The following is a 27971-nucleotide window of genomic DNA, read 5'->3' as shown; positions in this document are numbered from 1 at the left end:
CTTTTCAAAATAAACCAATGATCAAACGTGTTTCGTTTGCGAGCCACCCCCATAAAAGTGGTGAAATTTGCATCTCTTCTTTAATTTTTTTTCAGCAACCATAAGCGTTAGAAATACTGGTGGCACGTTTTTGAATAGGTTTTCGGAAATGCATTTCACGATTTTGCAAAATTGTTTTCAAAAATCTTACCACGAAAGGGTGCGCCCCTAAATGAGGGTGCGGAAAAATCCTGATTTCGACGAAATTGAGTATCTGGAGGTTTTTGAACATGAATATCACGTATCTGAAATTAGTGTTTGGAAATTCGGAAAAAAATTCCATTGTAATTCTTGGGCGGGCAACGTAAATGCAGAGAATTCCACGAAATTTGTTGTGTACATACTTGATGAGTTAAAGAACAAAATTGTCGAACAGTTGAGGAATCAATCAATGCAAAAATCTAATCAAATTACTACGAAAAAAAATCTGGAGAACAAAAAATCATGGAATATCTAGATCCAAGTATGAGTATAGCCATCCAGGAAGGGAATGTAGATTCCATCATCATTATCAGAAAAAAGTAGCAATTATAAAAAAAAAGTTGGTCATGACAAGGGGCAATGGGCAACTTTCATGGGTTTGTCTGGAGGAAATTCTGTATTGTGCATTTGTTCATTTATTTTTACATACATTTACGAATACCACTAAAATATCTCCAGAAACATTTACCATTATATTTGACTATTATGTTACTATATAGGTGTAGCCACAGCCACAGTGAAATTTTGAATTATATCTTCTCGGCGTACAATAGTATAGGCGTCGTGGGATATACCACGAAATGCTTGGGGTCGTGTTCCATTGGTACTTTTGTGGAAGGGTGCAAAGAAAATTTATAGCGTCTCAGTAACGTAACCAGTGCCAGCTTCACTTGCACCAATCCAAATTTGTAAGCTACAACGTCATTATTAGTGCCATCCATGTTAACAAACAAGACGACTTTGCCCCAATGTAACTTGAACGTGCTTTATGCGTTACGTGCAAATTATCAAAGAATTAACCTCATACCTATACACGTCCGCGGACCACCTCCAAACGGTAAAAACGAGCATGAAGGCCGATCCGATGTGGTGTTTTCTGAAAATCTATCCGGATCAAATGTTTCCGGATTTGGAAAGTAACGGGGATCCATGTGAAGTCCATAAGTTGGTATAAACAATGGAGTTCCTTTTGTTATCGTAACATTTGTATTGGGAATCACATACGTTTTCGTACAAACTCTGCTATGTATCACCATGCTTGGATATTTCCTCAATGTCTCTGCAATGATTTCATAGTTTTTTTTAACATGTGTATTATATTTACCGTAAATACATTGGTCGACATACTTCATTTTCGAAAGATCATCGAAGGAAATTACTCCGTTGGTGCCTAGTAATGTCAAATTGATTTCTTCTCTTACTTTATCTTGTAGATACTGGTTTATGCATAACTCATACATACAGAAAGCAGATGTTATCGACGAGGTTTCGTGGCCGGCGGCGAGAAACATAAACAACTGAGCTGCAATTTCTTTGTGGTTTAGGGTTACCTCTTTATCACTTTTTAATTGGATTAGTAGACCCATCAGATCCTTCCGTATGATGTTCTTTGCTTGTCGATGTTGTACTATGTCATTAACTAGTGATACAAAAAAGCTTGTCATCTCCTCACTGTATGCCTTTACGTTTAAAATAGTAAAGAACTGAGGAAAAATAAAGGACATTAGATTTACTATAGAATCCCACGTTGTCTGACTGTGCAGAATACTACTACAGTAATTGTATAAGGTCGAAGACAAATGTTTAAGGTCGTTGAATTCCAATTGGCAAGTACAGGCCAGCAAGATTGTCATGTTCACATTACATAGTAGAGGTACGATATCGACAACTTCGCGACTTTCAACTTTATTGTCAATTGTCATTTCCATTTCCTTACAACAAGAGAGTATAGTGTCAAACATCACTTTAGACGTCTTTGTATTGCACGCAGAACTTAAATGCACTCTTTGTTTTTTCCATTTTTCACCCTTAAGAGCGAATAAGTTCCCGGTTAACGGATCGTTCGTTCCGTTAGTATACATGGGATGGTCAGTGAAATGGTCGAAATCTGTAATCAGCACTCTTTTTATTAGTTCCAAGTCTGATACCACAAGTATAGGGCGCATCAGGAAGTAGTAGCCACCAAACTGTTTTCCGTTCAAATTCAGTTTATCATAAAATGCCTTAATTTGCTCCCCTAGAGATTTTTTGTGAAAAACTACGTCTTGAGCATTGCCGAAGAATAATTTCGGTTTTAAAGTAAAAACACCTTTCCTTTCCCAATAACCATTTATTATTTTGCACACTATTAAAAACAACGTTATTGACACAACTGTTATTGCTATTAAGCAGTAACACAGGTAGCAAAAAATTAAATACATTTTCGTTAAATATTCCGCCAAAATGTAGGATGAGACTGCTCTGCCTTCGCAGCTATTTTCTTCGAAGTACAAACATTTTTACGGGTTATCACCAGATATCTCGACACTGGTAGTTCAGATAACTAGATGTGGACATGTGTGATAAATAAGTTTGTTACAAATTAAACAAGGTTGTTTTTATATACATAAATATTTGGTACGTCTATAGTACGAATATTAGATTATTAACAGCGGTGTGTTTTAATATTTATTTTATAGCAGATGTTAAATTCACATTGAGGAGGCACTTTAATCACTAACCATAAGTGCCTGATGACTGCATCCAATGGATTTAAATGCGAGCGTTTACACTTATCCGGTTGCGTTCCGGTTGCCGCAAGCGACCGCAGCTTGCTGCGTTTCTGCCAGATGACCGGATGGCGGGATGATATCAAAAACACGTGCATTTGTATGTAGGAGTTTATACTATCCGGTTGTACCGCTGCGGTTATATAGGTAATTCTTTATAATGTTTGATATTGAAAAGTTCATCGAATGTGTAATAATTCATCGACCGATTTGGTTGATGTCCGAAATATTGAAAACATTTATTTTCGTACTTGCGTATATTGTTAAAAAAGATCCAAAACCAATTGCTGTATTCACGCTCCGCAAACAACGTATGTATCCAGTAACGACGCTTTTGGGGCTCTTTTAAGCAGTTGAGGGCTTCAAGAGCGCAAACCAGCACTACCTTTAACATCATTACAATTGCTAATAAATAGATAAAAAAGGATGCGTTTTCCGATGGTAATGTAGACGCACACAACCTTCCGGTTTCGCAGGATGCGTTTTGAAAGGATGCGTTTAAAATGCATAGTGTATTCAGGCACGAAGGGTATATAAAGTGAAACAGATGATTGTGCATTCTAATGACATCTGCCATTCCCGATCATTCCTATTTCAATTATAATTCACTCAATGGTTAAAATATCCCTTTATCGTCTTGTATAAAAAATAACTATTATTGAAAAAGTAGGGTAGATTATGGTTTACATTCCTGCATATTATATCACATTATATTATGATGATAATTATAGTAATTTGACTATAGGATTTACTACGAAGTACAGGCATACAGCATGGGCAAAGTTCAATGCAACAGAGACCCACTACATGTTGTTAGTTTCTTACACTTGACTGTGAGAATCAACAACATTAGATCTATAATCCGCCCTGTGATGTATCACTGACCCTAACGTCAAACTTAACGTGCAGGTTATTTGTACAAAACGTTATTTTTCCCAAACTACTCGTAGATAGCGTAAAATAACGTTTTTTGGCAGATACCCTGCATGATAAGTTTGACGTTTCTGATACATTACAGGGCTGATTATCTGTTAATTTATTAAAAAAGTATCCCCTTATGCATACCATTTTTATGATACAGTAATTTATACAGAGTGGCCCAACGAGAAGTATACAGAGGGCTTTTAGGGTATTAAATTTAGAAATTTCGAAAATTCCTCGAACACGTCAATTTTGTATTCGAGGTGGACAACTTTTGGAATACAAATCACGAACCCAAGTTTTCACCTCTCTACGTAGGGAGCTTAACTCCTAAAATTTTAAATGGAATCCTATGGCAAATGGCACATTATTTGAAAGCCAATTTAATCGTGATTACTAATCTGCTTTGCTTTTTAAATTCTATTGATTCGTTTCGGGGATTATTCGCATTTGAAATGGTTTTTTCTAAACCACAACAAATGCGATCTAAGTCACCTTTTACTAAATTTTATTTTGGCGCTTCAATTTGTTAAACTTAACTGAACCTGTCAGTTCTCCGAAACGAATCAATAGAATTTAAAAAGCAAAGCAGATTAATAATCACGATTAATTTGGCTTTCAAATAATGTGCCATTTGCCATAGGATTCCATTTAAAGTTTTAGGGGTTAAGCTCCCTACGTAGAGGGGTGAAGACTTGGGTTCGTGATTTGTATTCCAAAAGTTGTCCCCCTCGAATACAAAATTGACGTGTTCGAGGATTTTTCGAAATTTATAAATTTAATACCCTAAAAGCCCTCTGTATACTTCTCGTTGGGTCACTCTGTATAACCTGAACGTGCAATAAGTCCCAACCTATCTTTAGAAGTATTGGTCCGACTTCATCATTTTTGAAAGCTTTTGTGTGTGCTACAATATTGTCATAACTACAATGCCGATAAAATCAACAATTAGTACCGAATTAATGCATGAATTAAACGAACGGAATTTTTTTTTACAAACATTTAATGAAAACTAAATCAACCCCTTCGTTAGTTTCAAAAGTTCCATATACACTAAAATCTGCTCCTTCTTCCTTTTCTTCAGTGACGTATCAACAAGTTGGCAGTTTGCATGCGCTTGTATACTTTAAGTTATTAGCATTACGTAATGGTAGCTGTCAAGAGCCAGCTTGGTAATTCTACGTGAGGTGATATGGAAGCCAAACTTAGGGTTATCTTTCATCTTTTTGCTGCTTCCGGAATTGCATCTCTTTGATTTTGACGTAAAATTTTTCAATGTATTTTTTGTTTTACATAATCTACTTATGTCAAATTTTATCGGCACAGTATACACCTTTCCATCAATATTAACAAACTCTTTGCTGACGTTATGGCTAAAAGCCGTATTTGATCGCATTTATTGCAAGACAGTCAGTCTTGTCAGTTGTAAAGTTCTTGTTTAACGTTAAGCGGAAATGTGTTTCACGTTTTACGAGGAAGTTAGTGGAAGCGCTGTGTTTATCGAGCAGGCGTCGCTTATCTGAAGCCTTTCTCAAAGGTTTTCCCAGTACTCGTTAAAGGGAGTTTTTTCAGCATTAAAGAGCCAATTTTACATCAGTAATTCTAACGAACCCAGTATCGTCCAAATTGAGATACAAGTTCAATTAAAGTAGAGAAGTGAAGGTTTAGAAACAATCCGCACATACCAATTTCATCATCATTTGTTATTTGATCATGGCTCTTCCGCTACAATATATCTGTAGACGTAACTACAATGATTTTTGTATTTAGTAATTATTTTAATTTTAATTCAATTTTCTAAAGCTGTGAATAATCGTTTATTTTTGATTTTCTTATGAGATTTTGTGTATTTTCGGTGAAATATTTATTAAACCGAATTTATTTTTGCGTATCTTGCATATTTTGATATTCTTTGCATTTACATGATAGACTTGCATATTTTAAGATGTATTTAAATTTTTGTTAGATTTAATCGATTTTAATTTCAATTTTTAATACATTTTTGCGGATTTTTATAACGGACGTATCGCGTGAAACATACTGTAATAGCCGAAAGGAAGATTTATTGATTTAATTGATGTTTAATTTCATCATTTCCAAACTATTTTATCTTTCTCTTTCTCTACGGTGATGATGGATGAAGATTTGGAAATTGCTCCCAATAGTTTGTCCTTTTCTAATGCACCTATTACTTTTGTTGAGGTAGAGTATAGTTTCTCTGCTTAGTGCTTATAAATTAATTCTTAGTGACAGGAGGCAATCATTTCGTGCAGAAAACTTAGAGAAACATCTTATTGCTAGTGTTTATCGTAATTCCTTTTTTATTAGAAATTATGCAACATATATAATTTTGTATATGTGTGCATATATGTCAAAATTGTTTGCATATTTTTCACTAATATTCTGCATAATATGCGCATAATTTTACCATTTATTTTGGATTAATACAGGCAGTAAAGAAAATTCGGAAAACAATTAAAAATAAAACATTTTTTTAAATAACTTATTAACAGTTGGTTTTATCGAAAAAGTACTAATAACAATATTTATAGCACATACAAAGAGCTTTCATTAAAAAAAAAGAATAATGAAATTGGATCAATAATTCCAGAGATATAGTTTACTTTATAAAACTCATCATCCGCCATCTTTGATTGGCCGCCATTTCTATTAGCTACCGCTTTGAGATGGCAATCATGGTTTTTTGGCATCCTAATAAACCTGTATAACCACTGTAAAAAGGAAAATTGGTACTCCCAAATTATACCGTCATGTCGACTGGCCCATGGACTAAGTCACGTTCAAGAGCTATACAACCATTTCAACGCTATCATGCTTGTAAAATGATTGGTTTTGTCGTCAAAATAAACGTCAGTTGCAGCGATGACATCCTCATTAAAGTTAAATCTTTTTCCCTGGAGCATCCTTTTGATATTAGAAAACAGGCAGTAGTCGCTGGGGGTTACATCTGGAAAGTTCAGTGTGTGTGGTGAGACAGATTAAAGCAGATTAAACTAGTTCAACAATTGTTTTTATTGACTTGCGGCACGTTGCATGGTCTTGATACAGGACGATTTTGCACAAGTAGCGTCATTTTCACCACAGTAGATTTTCTGTTTATGGTCCGATTGACGTGAAAATCACATGTCATGTGGCAGCAACTCATTTTAGATAGCCCGTTACTTGGGTATGACTTTTTTTAAAATCCAGCGGTTTAATATTTAGGCGACGATAGTTGATTGTTAAGGTATCTGCCCACTACACCGTACCATAGCACGACCGCACTATGGAGGTATCAGGCACGGAAAGTACACGACACGGACTACTGTGCGCATTAGAACGTATATGAACAGCGCATCATACCCGTGAGTAACATAGAACAACAAACTTAGAATGGAAACTCTAATGTAATGTAAAAATGACGCGCCATCTCGTGTATGTTCTCAGCAGCTTTTGCGTGAATGGCGCCAAATTTAAATATTAAAATGTAAGCTACGTCCGCATTATACTGCAATTCTCCGGATCTGTAACAATAACATTGGATTTGACTAGCTGAAACCTAAAAGGTAAATGAATCCAGCCAGTGAAGTCCAATTTTGTTTGTTAGGGATCCAGATAAATTCAGTTTAATGCCGATGCACCTCAACAGTCAGGGGCTTCAAAGAGTACAGACCACTTTATAAGTAACAACTCCAATTAATCCAATCAAGGAGTTATATTTAATTTAATATGGATATACAAGATACAAGATCAACTTCATGGAACTCTACACTTTATGATGCTCTCAAGATCGTTCTAAAAACAAAATATGTAGCAATTTATTACAATTCAATTAGTGTTACCTGCTAAAGATAATGTGCGAACTGCCACACGCTTTAAACCTCTTCGTGTTCCAGGTTCTAAAGCGCAACCAGAAAAATGACGTTCACAAACCAAAAACTTTTGTGTAAATTTCTTCCACATTATATTCTAAACCAATTCTATAAAAACTTCGGGCTCCATTTTTGGGAAACGTCTTCACAATTTGTCACACAACATTTACGTTTTCGATTTGTATATGCATAATTCATTGTAATAATGAATAGTAATTATACTTAAAGCACAATAAGCTGTCAATCAAAATTCAAAATTCAACTGTCATAATGGCGACACGTACTAAAGTCACTAGATTTAGTAACTTTAACAAGCGCGCTAAATATGCGCCATCTATTGAATGTTCTCAAAACTAATTATATTGGTACTCAGTTGTTCCCGTTTACGTTTCCCTTCTTAGTTTTTTGTTCTGGGGTGAGTAACAGTTTTAGAGACCGGAGTATCCGCGCATCATATACGTATCATCGGCGTGTCCTATCGGTATGGTTCGTGTGGTCTCGGTTTCAGTAGTAGTAGATCACCTGTGTTTGCCGGTGGAACAGACGCGTCAGGAAGAACGAGCGAATTAATTCTGTTGTTGCGATACTATACGATGGCTAACGCCTGATGTCTAATGTCTGATGTCTGATGTCAGAATTACTGAACTACCTTTTAATTTGTAATGTGTTCTGGGAAAGACGGAAGCTTCACAGGTTTGTCGGGGTTCGGAAAAAAACGCTATATTATTATTTATTCTTCTTTTCTCATTCTAATTTATGCCCAGAAACATTTACTGTTACAGTTGACTATTAGCATTGAATAAGTTATATTATAATTACTCACTCAATGCTTTTAGGTTATGTTAGTAGTAGCGACACATTGCATTGACGGCCTTTTAGGCTTCTTTAAACTATCCTCTCAACGTACAATAGTATTGGCGTAGAGGGGTATATCATGAAGTGCTTGGGATCGTGTTCGAGTGGCACGTTTGTGGATGCATGCAAAGAAAATTTATATCGTCTCAGTAATGTAATTAGCACCAGCTTCACTTGCACCAATCCAAATTTGTAAGCTAAAAAAACATCATTATTACTGCCATCAGTGGTGAGGAACAAGACAACGTTTGCCCCAAAGTAATTTCGACGGAATTAAATAATAAACATGTGACATGCCCAGAGTCTAATCATGCCTAAATTATTAAAGAATGGACCTCGTACCGATACACGTCCGCGGCCCAACTCCAAATGGTAAAAACGAGCATGAAGGGCGATCCGATATGGTGTGCTCTGAAAATCTTTCCGGATCATATATTTCCGGATTTGGAAAGTAACGAGGATCCATATGGATTCCATACGTTGGTATAAGCACTGGAGTTCCTTTTGTTACCGTAACATGCGTATTGGGAATCACATACGTTTTCGTACACACTCTGCTATGTACCACCATGGTTGGATACTTCCTGAACGTTTCTGCAATCACTTCATAGTTTTTTTAAGCTGTGAGTTATATTTACCGTAAATGCATTGGTCGACATACTTCATTTTCGAAAGATCATCGAAGGAAATTACTCCGTTGGTGCCCAGTAATGTCAAACTGATTTCGTCTCTTATCTTATCTTGTAAACACTGGTTTATGCATAACTCATAGATACAGAAAGCAGGCGTTAACGAGGTAGTTTCGTGGCCCGCGGCGAGAAACAGAAACAACTGGGCTGCAATTTCTTTGTGGTTTAGGGTTAGCTCTTTATCACTTTTTAATTGGATTAGTAAACCAATCAGATCCTTTCGTATAATGTTATTTGCTTGTCGATGGTGTACGATGTCATTAACTAATGATACAAAAAAGTTTGTCAATTCCTCACTGTATGCCTTTACCTTTAAAATAGTAAAGAATTGAGGAAAAATAAAGGACATTAGATTTACTATAGAATCCCACGTTGTCCGACTATGCAGAATACTACTACAGTAATGGTGTAATGTCGAAGTCAAATGTTTAAGGTTATTGAATTCCATTTGGCAAGTACACGCCAGCAAGATTGCCATGTTCACATCACATAGTAGAGGTACGATATCGACTACTTCGCCACTTTTAACTTTGTTGTCAATTGCCATTTCCATTTCCTTACAACAAGAGAGTAAAGTGTCAAACATCACTTTAGACGTCTTTGTATTGTAAGCAGAACTTAAATGCACTCTTAGTTTTTTCCATTTTTCACCCTTAAGAGCGAATAAGTTCCCGGTTAACGGATCGTTCGCTTCGTTAACATACATGGAGTGATCAGTGAAATGATCGCAATCTGTAACCAGCATTCTTTTTATTAGTTCCAAATCTGATATCACAAGTATGGGCCGCATCAAGAAGTAGTAGCCACCATACTGCACTCCATTCGAATTTAGTTTGTCATAAAATTCCTTAATCTCCTCTCCTAGAGATCTCTTTTGAAAAATTACAGATTGAGCATTACCAAAGAATATTTTGGGTTTTAAAGTAAAAGCACCTTTCCTTTCCCAGTAACCATTGATTACTTTGCACACTATTAGAAATAACGTTATTAACACAACTGTTATTGCCGTGAAGCAGTAACATACGTAGCAAAAAATCAAATACATTTTCGTTGAATATACTCCCAAATCTAGGATAAGACTGTTCTCCCATGTATTTTCTTCTTCTTCAAGTGTAAAGATATAAAAGGTTAACAAACAGGCTGCATCATAGTGTCTGTTAATTGAGATAACACTATGTGAAGCAGATAAGCTAGAAATTATAGGGGGTCTGAGTTGTTTATGTTTTCTTTTGTTACTAGATGGTTAATCTTGGCGATTCCTATAGTAGTACGAGTAAAATCATGTATATAATGCTTAAGAAGAATGGGATAGATTATGATTTGTATGCGTGTATATGTGGGAGTAACTCAATAAATGAACAAAGGAATAATCAAGCAGAGACAAAGTTCAATGCCTGTTTTTGCACTTGACCCTAAGAATCGACAGCATCAGGCATATATTACTTGACTACTAAACAACAAAATACTTACACATACAGTTGTTTCAATAGTGGTGGCACTTGATGGTATCGACGAGGGGGAATACGAAAACAAAAAGGACATAACTAAAAACTACAATAATTAACCTTAGAGACCTACGAGGTTGTGTTCCCCGATTTAGAATAAACTTTTCTAGGTATGTTATCAACCCTAAAGAACTTTTAATTTTATCGCGTGATCGGGAGCGAATTACTTGGTGCCACTGGTTACTGCCCAGTTTTTTTTACGCTGGGTCGCGGGTTTCTAATAAATTAATCTACTCTTTTAAGGAATGAGCGCCAATCTGCCTTAACGTTACTCGCCGACCGACAGATGAATCGGACGAGGGCATAATATGCATACAATATGAATTGAAGTAATATTTAATTTTATTATTGTAGTGATTTGCGGAGGTACCTCTAGTAATGACTATGACTCAATTTTAGAAATAGTAATTCTTAATTTAACTTATGTCTGACAAAATCAACGTTTGCAACGAGATAAGATCGAGCATTTATAAGAGGATGCGTGTGAATGATAATAATAATGGTGCCTTATCTTTAGCCGAGGGGGAACCAGGTGCACAGAGGTCGAGTGACCGAACGGCGATAACACCATGGCGTGCTTCAGTGGCTGCCTTGTAATGGCCCAATCCCAATGGCAGCTATTCTTCGAGATCAGAAATTTCGCTTGAACATAAATCACAAATCAGAGAGCCTTAAGGTATTAAACGGCACAGATATAAATTGGATATTAGTTATGCACAATTCAAATTATAATGATAGATAAATGCGGTCCAGACTCAATTCGCGACAGGACCTTAAAATGATCCTCCAATTGTCGTAATATAGTCCGTAGCAACCCATCAATTAATTGAATTCGCTCTCAAAACTCTAACAATTATTATAAGTAAACGATTTTTCACTGGCGCTATCTTAGACCGTCTTCCTAGAAAATTTCACACCCGCTCCCACTACTCGTTCACTGCCCAATTAAATTTATATTTAAAAAATAAACGCGCAATCTTGAAACGTTACACTACCCTCTTCCCAGAGGAAAAATAAATTAAAAAACATTTACTTTTTTATACGTGGTTCTACAACAATATAAAGTGAGATGATAGCACCAAAATGTAGGGAAATGTGGTTACTTTTTTACGATAGGCCATCTGAAGTTTATCTGCTACACTTTCAAACACATCCTTTAAACTTGCACTTATATCGTTACTATAATCATTACGGTCAGCCGGATTGAGTGTTAAATTGGCAGTACAGAGTTTTCCATAATAGTCTCCACTGGTGCAAACTACTCCCCAAAATTGAAAAAAACTTGGAGTGAGCCCCGTTTCTTCATGAGTTGACAAATTTAAAGCATATTGAATTTTAGGAATGTTCTTATCCCAAAGTTTTTAGTTTTCATTGACATAGCTTCTAATTACAGTACCTATTGTGCGATGGATCTTTCTACAAAGTCAATTGGTAGCTATCCATCTTATAACGACTCAAAACGGGGTGAAATTGACTATGTGGATTTATGAAACAATTAAAAGAAGTATGGGGAAGGTTTAGTGTCTTTATAAATCCACATAGGCTACGAAGTCAACTTGAAGATGGTACCTGGCATTGTACCATATTTTTTGTACCTTACAGGCATTCGCTAAAGCTTTAAACTTTGGGCCAGTGAATTGAGTCCCATTATCACACATAATAAATGTGGAATCCATATACCAGTAAAAACACTCCCTCTTCAAGAAACTTGACCACGCGATCGGTAGTTGCCTCTCTCATAGAGTATAACAGGGTATTTTTACTGAACCAATGAACATTTTTGGTCAATAATAAATTTCTTTAACCTTCTTCGCCGTTTCATAAAAACCTAAGTCTTTGTTCACGAGGCACCAGAATTTTCCATTCAGAAACATTGTATTTCAACGGTAAATTGGCAGAGTGGTGTTTAAATATCACGTCATCAACAATTTTCCAGTGGGGAAAACGACTGCGATTATTTAAAATTTTTTTGCTCTCATTTGGGAGTAGCTCGGAGAAGAAGAATTTACGATCTTGTCGAAGGCTACCGCATTTACTTTGTCGGTATCCGCTTCTCACTTTCCGTGCACCCGCAATTCGCGGATGAATCCAATTAAAACGCTCCTCAATTAAAAAATAGTAGCAATTACCCAATCCAGAAAGACTGCTACAGACCCTCTACTCCAAAAATCCAAGTCTTGAGGAATATACAATTTTCGGTAAAAGCTACCCACAATCAAATTCTAAAGATCGTCGTCTTAGTGCTTGTAATTACGAAGCAATGTCGAATGTAGAAGTGAAATTGTTCCCATAATCTACCTACACGAAAATGAAGATAACCTGAGGGTCATTGTCAGAATTATACGAAGAAAATTCAGTTGCCTACAATAAGGATGAACCTTGCCCATAAAAATTAATAAATTAAAATTAAGAAAAATAAATGTCACAACTAATGCTCATTTCAAAATTTTTTATATTTCTTGTGTACACTCCACTTTTTTTCATTAAACTGTAAGGCGGCTCATTTGAAAGAGAATGGGGTAAGGATCTCGTGCCTACCCGTATTTTTTCCTAGTTCTAGCAATAATATTATTAGGATATATTTATGTTTGCATGATGAGTTTTTAAACTTGTTTAACTTGTTTAGTTTTAGATTGTTCTTATCAAACGTCAATCCTAACAAAAAATGTACAAGGGAATGTAAAATGACGGACAACATACGTTTTCTGGAATAAATACACCCAAAAATGTAAGGCGGCTATTCTGTTTTGAATCAAACGGGCATCAATCGTTACATTTAAAAAAAGTTTTAATCCTTTATCCGAGAATATCAACAACATTTTTATAAATAGCGTACATATATCAGTTGATATGATACAAGTGAACTCTGATCCTCCGCAGTTGCGAAAAATGAACAATCAACCCCCAAATTAGTTTAGATGAATTGTTGATAATGAATGATATTTCGTAACAATATTTAATAAGAAAATACAAGAGTTCTACCAACTGGAAAATGCACACTTTTTTTCTCCTTAAATCCGTTTTTAATCATTTTATTGATAATTGCAATCTTTCCACAATAGTAAAGGTCAATGGTGTTATGGACAGATTACAGATGTACTTACTAATATGAAGAGAGAAATGTGTCAGTATTTTCTTGACGTTTTTAAATTATATTTAAAATGGTGCTTCTAAGCTGTTTCATGTGTATCTTTCTTCCAATGTGTAGTTTACTAGTGATTTGCTTTATAGTCATCTGTAAATGGGTCAACGGATATTGGATTCGCAAGGGTGTTACCACGTTAAAGCCAAGATTATTTTTTGGAAACGCAATAGACGTAGTTTTACAAAGAAAATGCTTGAGTGACAGTGTAAAAGACTTCCACAACTCATTGAAGGAAAAAGGACAACCTTATGGCGGGTACTACTTCTTAATGCGACCTGTTCTTGTTGTAACCGATTTAGAGCTTATTAAACGCATTTTGATTACGGACTTTGAGCACTTTGTCGATCACCCCGCATATATCAATGATGATGAGCCGTTAAGTAACCATATATTTTCCCTGAAGGGTGACAGATGGAAGCAGTTAAGGGCGAAGTTAACACCTGCGTTCACCTCCTCCAAATTAAAAATGATGTTGGGCTTGTTTTTGAAATGTTGTAAAGATCTGGAGGTGGAGATGGATAAAAAAATTATCAAAGATGACGTTGTTGATATAGGGAGCGCAATGGAAAAGCTTATTATGGACATAATAGGCTCTTGTGCATTCGGGTTGGAATGTAACAGCTTTAAAAGCACCTCAAGTGATTTCCATAAGTATGGATCTAGATTTTTTCATGAACCATCACTCAAGGGATCTGTAATGCATATTCTGTCACTCGTCGTGCCGGAGATTTTCAAATATATAAATGTTCGCGTTCTTGACGCGGAAATGACTGACTTTTTTACCAATCTTGTCAATGATATGGTCAAATATCGAGAAGAAAATAATATTATTCGTAAAGACTTAATGCATTTGTTATTACAATTAAAAAATGATGGAAAAGTGTGCGAGGAAGAAGTAGGGGACATAAAGGGTGAGCTCGGGGAGGCAGGCAACGTACCGTTGACAAGCACTGAGCTTGTGTCGCAGTGTTTTGTGTTTTTTATTGCTGGTGTTGAAACGACGGCATTTGCATTAACTATTTTAATGTACGAATTATCCACCAACCAGAAAATACAAGATAAGGTTAGAGAAGAAATCATCGCCGTATTAAAAAAGAATAGAGGAAGAATTACGTATGAAGCAATATTGGAGATGAAGTACTTGCACAAATGTATCTGCGGTAAGTAACAATTATGAAGTGCAAGTGCTTGATCTTGGTGTCATTGAATTTGTGGCCACTTACGAAAGTTTCCTTTTGGGAATTAAATATTACAGAGTCTCTAAGGAAGTATCCACCAGCGGGTGTGCAAACTAGAGTTTGCACAAAGAAGTACAGGATACCAGATACCGAAGTGATACTCAGTGAAGGAACACCAGTATTTATATCAACTCAGGGAATACAGTGCGATTCCTCCTACTACCCTAACCCTGAACAGTTTGATCCTGAAAGATTCGACCTAGACCAAAAATCTTCACTACCTTCCTGTGCATGGTTTCCATTCGGTGCTGGACCACGGTGGTGTATAGGTATGTATCAAAATGTTACCTTGGTGTATTTCTAATTCAGTCATTTTTAGGAAATCAATTCGGATTGATGCAAATGAAAGTTGGAATGATAACCTTACTGAGACGCTACAAATTCGATTTGCATCCATCCACAAAGATACCAATTAGTTTCGACCCTAAAACGTACCTCTTGAACACAGCATCACCCATATTTCTATCCATGAAAAAAATCTAGGTGTCCTCTACAATAGAAAAGACACACCTCCCCATGAGGCCTGAGGGATTGTAAACTTGTTCTGTTTTCTTAATGTACGCAACTGTTAAGGGAAAATTATTATGTCCGCTTAACAGGACGTTTATTTTTATTTTTGTTTATAGAATAGTGTGTTATGTGACATATAAAAAGTAAAAAAAAACACCACTAAACCACAATAATACATTAAAATCTCGAACACGTTTCAACAGCAAGGCTGTCCTATCTATACGAATTTACCAGTGAGAGTCTACGAACTCTGATTGACCTAAAGGACCTCCCTCAGCATTATTAATTAGGAAGCCTTTGTTTTTACGAATCTCTAAACAATAAACAATAAAATTTCTTGTTCCTGAGGCATTTTTTTGATGATAGAATCAAACCGACTCTAAAAACGCCTTGTTTATGCGACTTGACTACAATTGAACATTTTTTCCAGTTTAACAAAACTCCAATCAAGAATAATCGATTAAATTGATTACTTGATCTTAAAACAAGTTTCCACAAAGAAATTGATGTTCTGAACACATATTCGCACGTATAGGCCAAATACAAGTAAAACATAAAAAGGCAACGCTTACCTGTAAATTCAATGGGATCCAGAGAAGTGAGCTCAGTTCCCGGATCCATAAACCTGCAAACAAAAGAAAACTCCCAAGCCGCAGAGCTCGGAATGCAATGAACTGAACAATGCCTAAAGAGCCTCGCCTTACTCGTAGTAATCTTCTATCATAACGATACTGACTCGGCCAATCTCTCCAGAAGGAAGTGGTGGACTACCATAACATTCGCGTGTAAAACTTGACCATAACTTAACAGAGTGGGCATAGATAATAAACAGGTCGTTAAGTGAAGTTAACAAACCAATTGAATGCGATAGCTTATAACCCTGAAGGGGCAAAATAATGATCAATTATTACGATAAACAGTTACGAAAATTATTTCATCGTTAACGATCGAATCCTTGATGTCAAATTTAATGCATGGCCCAATGACCCAATTTCAGCAAATGGCGGCTCATTCTCAGCAGATAGAAGGGCTGTCAAAAGGTGTTGACACGTGCAGGCAACGGTGAATTTAACCCAAGGTTACGCACTCGTACGTCGACAGTAAAGCGTCTCCCAACTTAAGCTGGTCCTTACAGTTAGTTAAATTCGATTTGTACTGGTTCGTTAAACTGGTAACAATTAAAACTAGACTTTGAACCCTAAAAGAAAATCAAAAGTAACCTTCTTCGATGATAACCTTACCATGTGCATTCCTCTTCAATAAGAGGGCTAATTATGAATGAATGCGACAATCGTCGATAGGAAAGGTTTTACAATTATCAGCTGAGCCTAAAGAGAGAAATATTTCAAGTAAATGTAATCCAAATGGCGAGTACTTACGATAAGCCAGAAAAAAACGCAATTATAATATCCTCACTATATCGGAGTTAAAATCCCATGTACTAACGCCTAAGCTGTTTTTTCAACGATCAGTCACTTCGTATATTTCCCGATAGTAGAGAAAAATGATTGTGAACAATCGATAACCACTAATCGCAGCGCCCCAAAAATTGCGTGGTTAAAATTCCAACGTTAGATGGAGTCATCTCATCCAAGGTTACGACTATTACGAGGATCTTTCAACTCTACCGTTTTTAGAAGAAATGATGATAGGCCGATGGGCCTGTAATCCCTCGCCATGTCATATTTGACCTCGATCAACTCCAAACAATTCCAAAGAATTAACTCAACCAATTTTAATTAACATCTGACATAATTCTTATTTCTTGGGCACAAATAGAAAAGTCTGACATGAAAAAATTAACTGAATCGCACTTTTCGATGTCGTAAATCTCCTCAATACGATTACTTTGCTTCTTCCAGACAAGTTTATTATAATAACGACTAATTACGTCTCTAACTAGAGAAATAGGGCCGACTGGTCAAAATAAATGCGTAACAAATATCACCGTCATTAAAAATAAGCTCCGTTTAAACGGTGTCTCCCGTATTTAAAAGATCCACCACTTCCACCATAAAATAATCTCCTTCTTTATGCATTTCCACATAAACCGCCAATCACAATTACACGTGAGCTACAGCATGCGCAAAAATAGAAATCCTTATCGCGGTTCTAGTACATTATCTAAATTGTATAATTTACAAAAGCGATAAAATTAAAATGAAAATTACTTATCTACACACATTTCTAAAAGGAAAAACAAATACTAAAATACAAAATTGCAATCATTTCATTTCATTTATATTTAATATAAATGAAATGAAATGATGAAATGATCACACGCCTATAGTCTTGCTTCTATAATTCATAAAAAATCGACTCTTGTTTTAGCTCGACTGAAAAAATGATAATTTTTGAATGATTAGAGTGAAAGAAACATCGCTCTGCTTTGATTATATTAAGAGACACAATGAATAATTTATCAACATATGTAGCAACATGTGTAAAATTAATAGAAAACGAATAGAACGTGTTTTACATCGATAAAAAAAATGAATATTTCTGAAAAATTGTAGCCTGTAGCATCAATGGTAGTTACGTTAACGTTTGGAATTGTTAAGGCCATATGGTGAAGTTTCTGGGAACGAAGTACTACAGAAAAAATTTCTGAGGGTGAATTTTCTGGGAACCATTACTCCTGGGGAAGTTTTCTTGAAACCATATCTTTTGAGCGGAGAATATTCCGCGTACGAATGTTTCGAGGACGAATATTCTTGAGTACTCGGCTGAGTTTTCCGGGCCGAATTTAGGGCACACCGCAGCTGGGTAAAATCTTTCGAAATGGGTTCTACGTACAATATGAACCTAGAGAAATGACCTACCTCGACTGCAAAATGTATTGATCTGTTTCGAAGTCTCATCACACCATTCATTAACACATTTTTTTAATAAACGACAGAACAGAAACGCCCTCGTCGAACCAATAGTTATTTTTAGTTCCAGGTACCTATGAAAAATATATGTTAGGTAACTATATTTCGAACCCCTCTGCCATTCTAAACAAATCGTGTGCTCCTTTGAAAAAATGAAAATTACTTTAATTCCCGTAATTTGCGTTATAAACAACTCAAAAGTTTGTTCCAGTGAAAATCCTAATTTTGTTGCGTTGTAATTTATATTTTGTAACGAACGCCCCAAGCGATATCTCGACCGAAAAAATACCCTCGTATTCTTGTATTGCGTACTAACTGAAAAATCTGAGGCAAGTTTTCAGTTAACGTTTGATGCAGGACAACAAACAATGCCATTTAGATATTTATAATGTAATTTCCGTAGCGTTTTTAGATTGCTTTGAATCTCAATTTTCGACTAAGTTTGCTGCGCGCACTTAAATATGTATGATCACCTCACCATGAATAATAAATGCACAACTCAGTCTTCATAAATATCGTGTTCAATCTAGCGCGTCTAACTGAAAGTCAATTACGATCACTTTTTATTTTTATTTTTTAATTTCCCGTCAAGGTGTAGATTGTAGGTAGGTAGGTACGTGGGCGTGAGTTCCATGGTAACATCATTGCTGTGATAGAATAAAGTTGCGTACGAGCTTTGCATCCAACAAATTGGTGTTGGCAACTCTTCATTTTGACACTTAATATTGTCTGATGCACCTACGGCGTTTAACAAACAAGATGCAGGTGGAGAAAAGCGACACCAGTAACAAAAAAAAGTGATTCGGCTGGAAGAGGCAATTTGTGTAGGGAACGTTCCCCTAATCAACATAAAGTCCCCCAACAACCGGTTGTGCTAAAGGGGTGAGGAGGGAGAGAGAGCCGCTTTGTCCATTTTATAGATTTAACCCCACCATAAAAAATTGGAAGGTTATTGAAATCAGTCCAAAATTCGATTGTGAGATTTCACCGGATTTACACGTTTTAAGGCCCTAGGAGTCCAAAGAAGTGATTTTTTTAAAAATGTCCTATGTACGTATGTGTGTACTATGTGCGTGCGGCATGATTCTTGTACACAAGGTTCAGTCGAAACTACCAGACCGATTTGGTTGAAATTTGGAACAGATATTCCCTTAAATGGTCTCGAGAGTGGAAAAGCTTTTGCAAGCAATTCAAAAATGGCAAATGCCTTTTTTAAATTAAAATTAATATTTATTGAATTACGTATAACAGACCGATTTGGGTGAAATTTCTAAAAAGGTAATGGTCCCGACATCTGAGAAGATTTTGGAAACAATTGAAAAATAGGGAAATCCTCTTTTGGTTATAAAAATTGTATTTTTTATTAAATAAGGAAGTAACCAAATTTGATTGAGAGAAGGTCGTAAATTTTAGGTCAGAAGTACCACTGCCAGGTGAGGTACCGTACTTGATTAAGGTAGCAGACTCGTCTGCCTTTTTGGAGCCTACTGACAGTCCACATTTGTACGCAGAAATACTGTTTAATGGTTATAATCAATATAATATGTCTCGGAATTCTTTTTTACTTAAATACTTAAAGATAATTTGTCCAAGTTATTTTGTAAAATCTTACTTTTATGGTCTACTACGCAGTAAATATGTAACTATCTATATACCTACAGACTGTATTAGGATATGTCATATGTCCGCAATATATATATATATATTACCTAAAGCAGCACCTTTATTCACAGAATTTCGCAGAACACAAAGAAAAGTGTAAACTCCTATACCGAAGTAGGTATAGCATTTTAGCCCCAATATGGCGACCGAAACCAGCGACCAATCAAAAACGAGATACCCGATTGTCGCCACTGTTCTAAATTAGTCACCTGTACCTATACCTAGAAACGATTGGACTTAATGCCATAAACTTGTGAAAATACAATAAGAGCATTAAGTGTTTCTAATACAAAGCAACCCGCAATCCCCTTATATACCATGGTATATTTTAGCTTTATCGGGTCATTGGAATACGTCACACAGTTCACTTATTTTCCGAATCCACACATTATACATTTTGATGTCTGCTTTCAGGATCTAAGGGCGGAATTTTTCTCCACGGAATGACACACCTTCTAATGAGCCATCAACAAATTCCGCGTTATGCACTTGATTCCGCGTTATGCACTTGAGCTAAGCGCACGCTTTCGCACCGCTGCAAGATATACGTTTAATAATTCTTTAGTGATAACCGATATCAGTGATTATAATTTATATTATTACAAATATGCCGGATACACGTTCGAACAAGGACCTTATCAAGGAGACCGTCAATAACACCTTCAACGAGGAGTGGAAGAAAAATTTAATTATGGCAATTACCAACACCGTCGTACAGCAGATATCAACTGGTTGGATGAACAAGCCCAAAAAATTCAGCAATTAGAAGACCAACTCAATGATAATGCTATCATCATTTCTAATCTACGGAAAGAAAATTGTGTGTTGCAAGAGAGTGTTGATAATTTAGAACAATATTCGCGACCAAATAATATCCGAGTATTTGGCCTTCGTGAGAGCGTGAAAGAAGTTACACAGGATGTTGTTTTGAACTTTTTGCGAGACAAAGTTGGAGTGGTGTTGAAGGCAGAAGATATTGATAGAACTCATCGAGTGGGTGAGAAGAGGATGGGTTATTATAACAGGCCGATAATTATTAAATTCCTAAGTTATAAATCTAAACAAATAGTTTTCAATAACAAACGCCAATTAAAGGGAACCAATATTCGAATTAAAGAAGACCTGACCAAACAGCGCCAAGAACTTCTAAAACTTGCCATATCAAAGGTCACCTACAAAAATGCATGGACGTATGATGGGAATGTATTTATTAAACACAACGATAAAATTATCAAACTTAACAATAACTTCGATTTCAAGAACCTCAAATAATATTCCCGAATTCTGATCATCGGTTCAACATATATCAGTTTCCAGTTTTTTGCATCAAACTTTTGTTTTAATTATGTGCGGTTGCAGTTGCGAACAATGCTTTTTTTTTCTTGTCTGTGTGCATACCTACTTAAATAAAGTTTACTTTACCTTTTCATACACAAATCTGTATCTTTGTGTTTGAACTCAAATTATTAATTATTGTCTTTTATTGATTATTATTGTTTTAGGCTACTTATGCAAAATGATGACTTCAAAGTTGCTCATCTAAATGTGCGCTCATTAATGCCGAAACTTCTTAATTTTAAAGCTCATGTTCTTTCTATGGATTACGATATAATTGCAGTAACCGAAACATGGCTTAGCACTACTGTTCCAAATGAAGCAGTGAGTATTGAGGGTTATAATTTCGTTCGTAGTGATCGTGAGACAAGAGGAGGCGGGGTGGGTTTATACATTAAACATAACATCAGGTTTAAAACTATTCCACGAACAACTGATCTTGAATATATTTTGATCAACATTTATGTGCATAAAAAAATCCTGACAGTAGGTGTATTGTACAGGTCCCCACAGGGAGGTGTTCTGGAGTTTCTCGATTCTTTTGAAAGCGTTATATCTACCGCCTTACCTTGTTCTGATGAGGTTTTATGCCTAGGCGATTTTAATATCGACCAGTTAACTGAATCGGCAGAGTTAGCACACTTTAAGTCAACTATTAAGGGTTTAGGTTTGCTGCAGATTGTTAATGAACCTACCCGAATAGCACTACATAAAACTTCGCTTATTGATTTAATTCTGACAACTAATAACTCAGTTTCCTTCTCATATAGTGGTACAATTGATATGTCAGAGATATCAGATCACGAATTAGTTTATTGCTCCTGTCATAATCTTGGCCGGGTTCAGAAACAGTCTGCGGTGAAAACTTACAGAGATTTTAGTCGGTTTGATCACAGCGAGTTTACTCGGTCACTGAAGTCGATTCCATGGCGCAATATCTATAATATTTCAGATGTCGACGAAATTGTGGAATTTATTAACTCTAATCTATCCGCTGTCTTAGATCTACATGCTCCTTTTAAAATAGCCCGATTTACTAAATCCCCAGCACCCTGGCTGACAGATAATGTTAAGTTGCTAATTTCTTTAAAAGCAAAATCATTGAGTAAATGTAAATCAACAAAATTAGAGAAAGATTGGCTGTACTACAAACAAATACGTAACTACACCTCTATAGCTATAAGAAGAGAGAAGAAAGCTTATCTTCAAACTACCATTAATCGTAACCCTAAATCTTTGTGGTCGTCTTTAAAACTACTTAACATATATAATAAAAAGACGTTAGGTGTTATACCTGAACAGCTGAGCAATGTGGAACTGTTGAATGCTGAGTTTAACCCTAATTTTCCTTTACTCATTCCACAAGCCGAATACGATAGAATGATCACTTATTTTCGGCATCACTGTAAGTTTCAGAATAACAAATTTCAATTTTATGCGACCTCTGGAAGCTTTGTTTTTTCGGTGATTAACAAAATTACTAGCAAAGCTAGTGGGCATGATGGATTGAATATATTTCTTATTAAATCATGCATGCCTTATTTACTGCCCTTTGTTACGTTTGCCATCAACATGTGTTTAACTAGATCTCTGTTTCCAGCCAGTTGGAAACAAGCTAATGTTATTCCTTTACCTAAAGTCTCCTCCCCTTCCTCATTGAATGATCTGCGCCCAATTAGTCTGTTACCAATACTGTCAAAAGTTTTGGAGAAGTGCATGGTGTTTCAAATGAATGAATATTTGAATAAGTATAACGTACTCCCACTACATCAGTCCGGCTTTAGACAACGGCATAGTTGCGCTACGGCACTTGCGAGTGTAACAGATGACATCATATTAGCAACGGATAAGAAATATTTAACTCTTCTTGTAACTCTAGACTATTCCAAAGCTTTTAACAGAGTCAACCACAATATGTTGCTGGCAATGTTACACTATATTGGATTTAACTGTTACGCGATCAGTTTGATCCGCAGCTACCTAACTAACAGGCTTCAAAGAGTCGTTTGTAATGGCTCAATCTCAGCTTGGAGTTTGGTAAATTGTGGCGTTCCGCAAGGATCTGTTTTGGGACCGTTACTTTTTACAATCTACACGTCGGTAATTCCAGAAAACTTGGTCCACTGTCAATATCATCTATACGCCGATGACACTCAAATATACCATTCGTTTGAACCCAACGATGTAGTGATGGCGTGTGATAGAGTAAATAGAGATTTATCTCATCTTGTACATATTTCTTCTGTACTATCCCTAACTCTGAACCCGTCTAAATCCTATCTAATGCTCTTTGGAAGACAAAATGACAGAGTAAACGTAATGGATGATATTTCAATTTATATTCAAAATTCAAAATTGCAACTGGTAGACTGTGTCAAAAACCTTGGTTTACATCTGGACTATTCCTTAAAATTCGACACACATATAAATAAGTGTCTTCAGCGTGCTTTTGCTAACTTAAAGCAAATCTTTGTAAATCGTGAATACCTTACTGCTGACTTAAAGAAATTATTATGCGACTCTTTAGTGCTATCTGTTTTTAATCATTGTGACGTAGTTTACCATCCATGTTTAACAAACCATAACAAAAAGAGAATCCAAAAGCTCCAAAACTCTTGTTTAAGGTTAATTTACGGTATTCGTAAGTATGATCGTGGAATATCACAAGCACTTGTGGCGACTGAGTGGTTGAACATGAATAATCGCAGATACGTACATTCTGCTTCATTATACTATACGATTTTAAGATCCAAATCGCCTCCATACCTATTCACGAGGTTAAGATTTAGAACTGACGTGCATAATTTAAATCTACGACATAGGGGATTGCTAGATGTCCCTCTCCACAATACTCTCTTTTTCGAACGGTCATTTATTTATCAGTTTACTACCTGCTACAATAGATATTTTAATATATTCAAAATTTCTCCTTCGTTATCGTCTTTTAAAAAAAACATGAAGTGTAGGTTATTAAGTGAGCAATCATATTAGATTTGTAAAAAAAAAAAATTATTTTATATGTATGTATATAACGTGTGAATGATACACTAGGTTGAGTGGTAGAGCAACAGTTGTACGTCCAGGTCAACGTGTTGAACTCCGCCTAGATTATTTTCGTTTTAATTTTATTTACATTATATAATTTCGTAATAAAGGCATTATTATTATTATTATTATTATTATTATTATTATTATTATTATTATTAAATGTACACATGCAAGTCGGTCAATGGAATATACGTCAGTCATTTAACTATGTAGAAGAAGCAGTAGGAACCCGCAACCTAGTTCTATCGCACGTTCTATTTCTGCTAAATTTAATTTAAATATTGATAGTATTTCTTTAGAAAAGGCGTGGAGATTTAGTTTACTTTGAGCAACTGGTAGGGCTAGAATTAAAATATTTGTCGGAAGTAAAAAGTGAAAGGAGACTTGCTTTTTGTGGATCGAATGATTTGTTTGGTGGTCGGGGTTACACATCTTAATGTGTAGTGTATGTTACTTATTTCTTTTTGTTTTCAGTTTATTACATACCACCTTTGTTGATTATTTCCAAGTTACAAAAAATGATTTTTTAATAAAACAAATAAATTTAATAAAATAAATAAAGCGCATTTTTGCTAATTCAGATCAATATTTAATTAGCAAAGTAATGTAACTCAAAATAGAAAAGAGCTTGCACATCTATACCATAGCAGAAAGCTTATAGTGAAATTTTGAAGTCTCTAGCTATTGTAGTTGCTGAGATCTCAGCCGGACAGCCAACCAGCCATTAAAAGTATAATAGCTTTTTTTTCAAAAATGCGCTAAAAACGTTACCTAGTATTCTGTATGATTATAACGGAATATAATCCCATGTAAAATGACATTAAAATAATTAGAAAAACTGTACCATTACACCGAATTTAGCGGTTCAGGAACAAGAAAAAAAAGATAATGTGTAAACTGAACACAAAATTAATAAAGCGAAAAAGGTGGCGTATATGGTTACTTTCCTGCAATATTTGAATTTCGAGTGCAGTTCATCATTTTCAAAGGATTCGCAATGTAATTAAAAATAAACGAACATTTAAATATCTGTTTCATGTTTTAATGAGCGTCGCGGTTAATTGTGGACGATAAAAAAGTTTTTCGCTTTTCAAAACGCTTCCTAATCTCCACATTATAATTAACGCACCTCGTCTTTCCTTTTTCCAGTGGGGACATCCTTCGAGAGACAAAAAAGAAAAGGACCTTGGCCGAATGGAAGAGAACTGGGGCCCCTGGGTGTTTGCCGCTATATCGATTGCCGCAACACAGAACGAACTCTGACATTTAAACATTCAAGCCCTTGACGTCAAACGCCCTCGCTCAGTGCATCTTTACAATACTCGACAATTGTTCAAAGTTCCCGCTTTGCTGTAGAACGGCGATAAAATTGCTTCTACGGAGGAAGGTTACTTCCTGGAACAATACCTTAACTGAGCATTTAAATAACCGCCGAGCGATCATAACACACCAGTTTTAAACAAGGCACTATAAATTGTAAAATAACTAAACTCTCGATGCGAAATGCTTTAGTAGGCCCTAAGGAACGATGGCTTAGAATAAATTTTGTGGAAAATGTAACACCTGTTGTTGCATTACATTGGCCACAGCTTTTTCAGTCGTCAACTTTAGTTCAGATCGAAATATTTGGGTCTAGTCGTTAACTTCCGATTGTACAACTGCCATTTGGTCTAACCGATGCTCCCGCTTAATTAAACGGAACCAATGTAGAACAAAATTATTCTGTATCGACTGCATATTTAATTTATATCGGCAAGAGCTACTTTGGGTCTAGGGTTTCGACAAAGAACCACCACCAACTGCTGTGTTGGGCCTCAGTGTCTTAAGCTAGGTAGTGCAACTGATTAGAATTATATTCCAGCATTACCTTTGATTCAAACAATCTCTACGAAATTACATTTACTAATAATTCAAATGTATGCACTTTGCAGTGTGGGTTTCAGATGCCAGTTCTACTTTGGGGATGGTGTGACAGAAAGATATTATCCCTTTGTAAGTGTGCGAATAAATACATAAATCAAGCTTAGATGTGTTACCACATTGTTGTCGGTTACGATTAGGAGTGATGCAATGAGTAATTTGGGCTCGAAAAATTTAGTAGCCCATCCATATTGCTATTCAATAAATATGCTTATGCATTTTGTATTTCATTCCATAACTATTAGTCTAATTATTTTATGTCAAAAAACGGCAAATAGAAAAAATAATAAAGTTTCGAGCGATTTCGGTGCCGCCAGAGGGTGGGAAAAGGAATCTAAAGGTACAGTTTTGCAGTTTTTCGGCTATATCTCGAACACGGGGGGTCGTAGGAAAAAATTTCACTTAATTTTTGTTGTAAGTAAAGTCGAACTGTCGGAACATAAACACCACATATGTCAATGATTCTTGAAAGAAACTTAACTCACTACAACCATCAACTTGTACGTTGTAAGTGTTGAGGAAAGCTAGAGGAAAAGTTCTACCGAAAACGAGAGTTTTTTTTTAAATTGCTCATCTTTAAGAGCTCGCACCTGGAAATCAATGTGTTTTTGACTGTACTATGGAATAGTCCATAACTGTCTTGCTAAATACGGTGTTTGAGTATTTACAACAATTTTATATAATTGCAATATGTTAATGTTGTAACCTTTTGTTAAATTCATAAATATGATATACGTTAATAGCAATAAATAAGAAATAAAGTTTTGTAGTACGCGAGCATAAAAGAAAATAAACCGTCTTCTAAAATGACCCTTTGGTCTGATTCATTTATAATAAACCCCTAAAGTGGATCCAAACTCGGAGTGACCCTTGAATCATTGGATTTAACCCATTTTCAATACCTTGTTACATATTGCTGATAGGTATGGAAACTGTGCAAAGTTTGAACCGAATCGGCCCAAGCGTTTGCTAATTATCGTGCCAGACAGACAGACACCATGACTCCCCTGAAAAGCGTTGCTTTGCCGCTCAATAAACATTGTGAAACCGAATAGGTTTAAGCGTTTACTATAGACAGACAGGCGTGACCTAGGGCGTGACCCATTGGATATATTTGACCCACTTTCAATAGGCTTATGACATGTAGCATATAGGTCAACTATGCAAAGTTTCAACCGAATCGGTTCAAGCAGTTATCGTGTTCACGGACAGACAGACGGACAGACGAACACCATCGAATCCCCTATACTTACATCGCTGCCGCTTAATAAACACGTGAGGTTCTATCTATCTATTTTAACATGAGTCACAAGAAAGAAACAAAAACTTGTTCCTCACTCCTCTATTGGTACAACCTTCATCAATTATTATTATTTTAGTGTTTGTAGTATAAGTATCCGTGGCAACTATATAAAAACTGCGTTCCCGAACTACTATGGAACCATTCAAATAATCGGAGTAAACTTTTGCATACAAATTTAGCCCCCGCTATAGAAAACTTGGCCGGTAGGTATTTGGTTTTTTGTGTAAACCTTTATTTTGGCGAGTTTTTTAGGAGTGTGGGGGAGTATACATTTTCGTTGGCACATCTTGTATAATATAGTTGAGC

General features: G+C 35.8%; 3 protein-coding genes across 4 annotated transcripts; 1 reads left to right on the top strand and 2 right to left on the bottom strand.

Annotated features, from left to right (window-relative positions):
* Positions 1 to 653: 653 nt before the first annotated feature.
* Positions 654 to 2666, bottom strand: LOC116159148 (probable cytochrome P450 6a23). Its single transcript, XM_031472078.1, has 3 exons — positions 1346 to 2666; positions 1049 to 1300; positions 654 to 934 (listed from the first exon to the last, which is right to left on the bottom strand). Exons 1-3 carry the CDS (start codon positions 2439 to 2441, stop codon positions 771 to 773), a joined length of 1512 nt encoding a protein of 503 aa, XP_031327938.1. The 5' UTR covers positions 2442 to 2666; the 3' UTR covers positions 654 to 770.
* Positions 2667 to 8042: 5376 nt separating this feature from the next.
* On the bottom strand, positions 8043 to 11821 carry LOC116159308 (probable cytochrome P450 6a23). Of its 2 annotated transcripts, XM_031472266.1 has the most exons (4): positions 9485 to 11821; positions 9076 to 9436; positions 8780 to 9031; positions 8043 to 8634 (listed from the first exon to the last, which is right to left on the bottom strand). In XM_031472266.1, exons 1-4 carry the CDS (start codon positions 10169 to 10171, stop codon positions 8468 to 8470), a joined length of 1467 nt encoding a protein of 488 aa, XP_031328126.1. In that variant the 5' UTR covers positions 10172 to 11821; the 3' UTR covers positions 8043 to 8467. The 2 variants fall into 2 exon arrangements, with proteins under 2 accessions (XP_031328126.1, XP_031328125.1); XM_031472265.1 differs by having other exon boundaries at positions 9076 to 11821.
* Positions 11822 to 13730: 1909 nt separating this feature from the next.
* On the top strand, positions 13731 to 15621 carry LOC116159307 (probable cytochrome P450 6a23). Its single transcript, XM_031472264.1, has 3 exons — positions 13731 to 14936; positions 15032 to 15283; positions 15334 to 15621. The coding sequence occupies exons 1-3, from the start codon at positions 13793 to 13795 to the stop codon at positions 15495 to 15497; spliced, it is 1560 nt and encodes a 519-aa protein (XP_031328124.1). The 5' UTR covers positions 13731 to 13792; the 3' UTR covers positions 15498 to 15621.
* Positions 15622 to 27971: the final 12350 nt, after the last annotated feature.

Source organism: Photinus pyralis, unplaced genomic scaffold (assembly GCF_008802855.1).
Source record: "Photinus pyralis isolate 1611_PpyrPB1 unplaced genomic scaffold, Ppyr1.3 Ppyr1.4_LG1, whole genome shotgun sequence".
In the NCBI taxonomy this organism is placed as follows: Eukaryota; Metazoa; Arthropoda; class Insecta; order Coleoptera; family Lampyridae; genus Photinus; species Photinus pyralis.
Note: the sequence above shows the minus strand (reverse complement) of the source record. Positions and strands in the feature narration are given on the sequence as shown.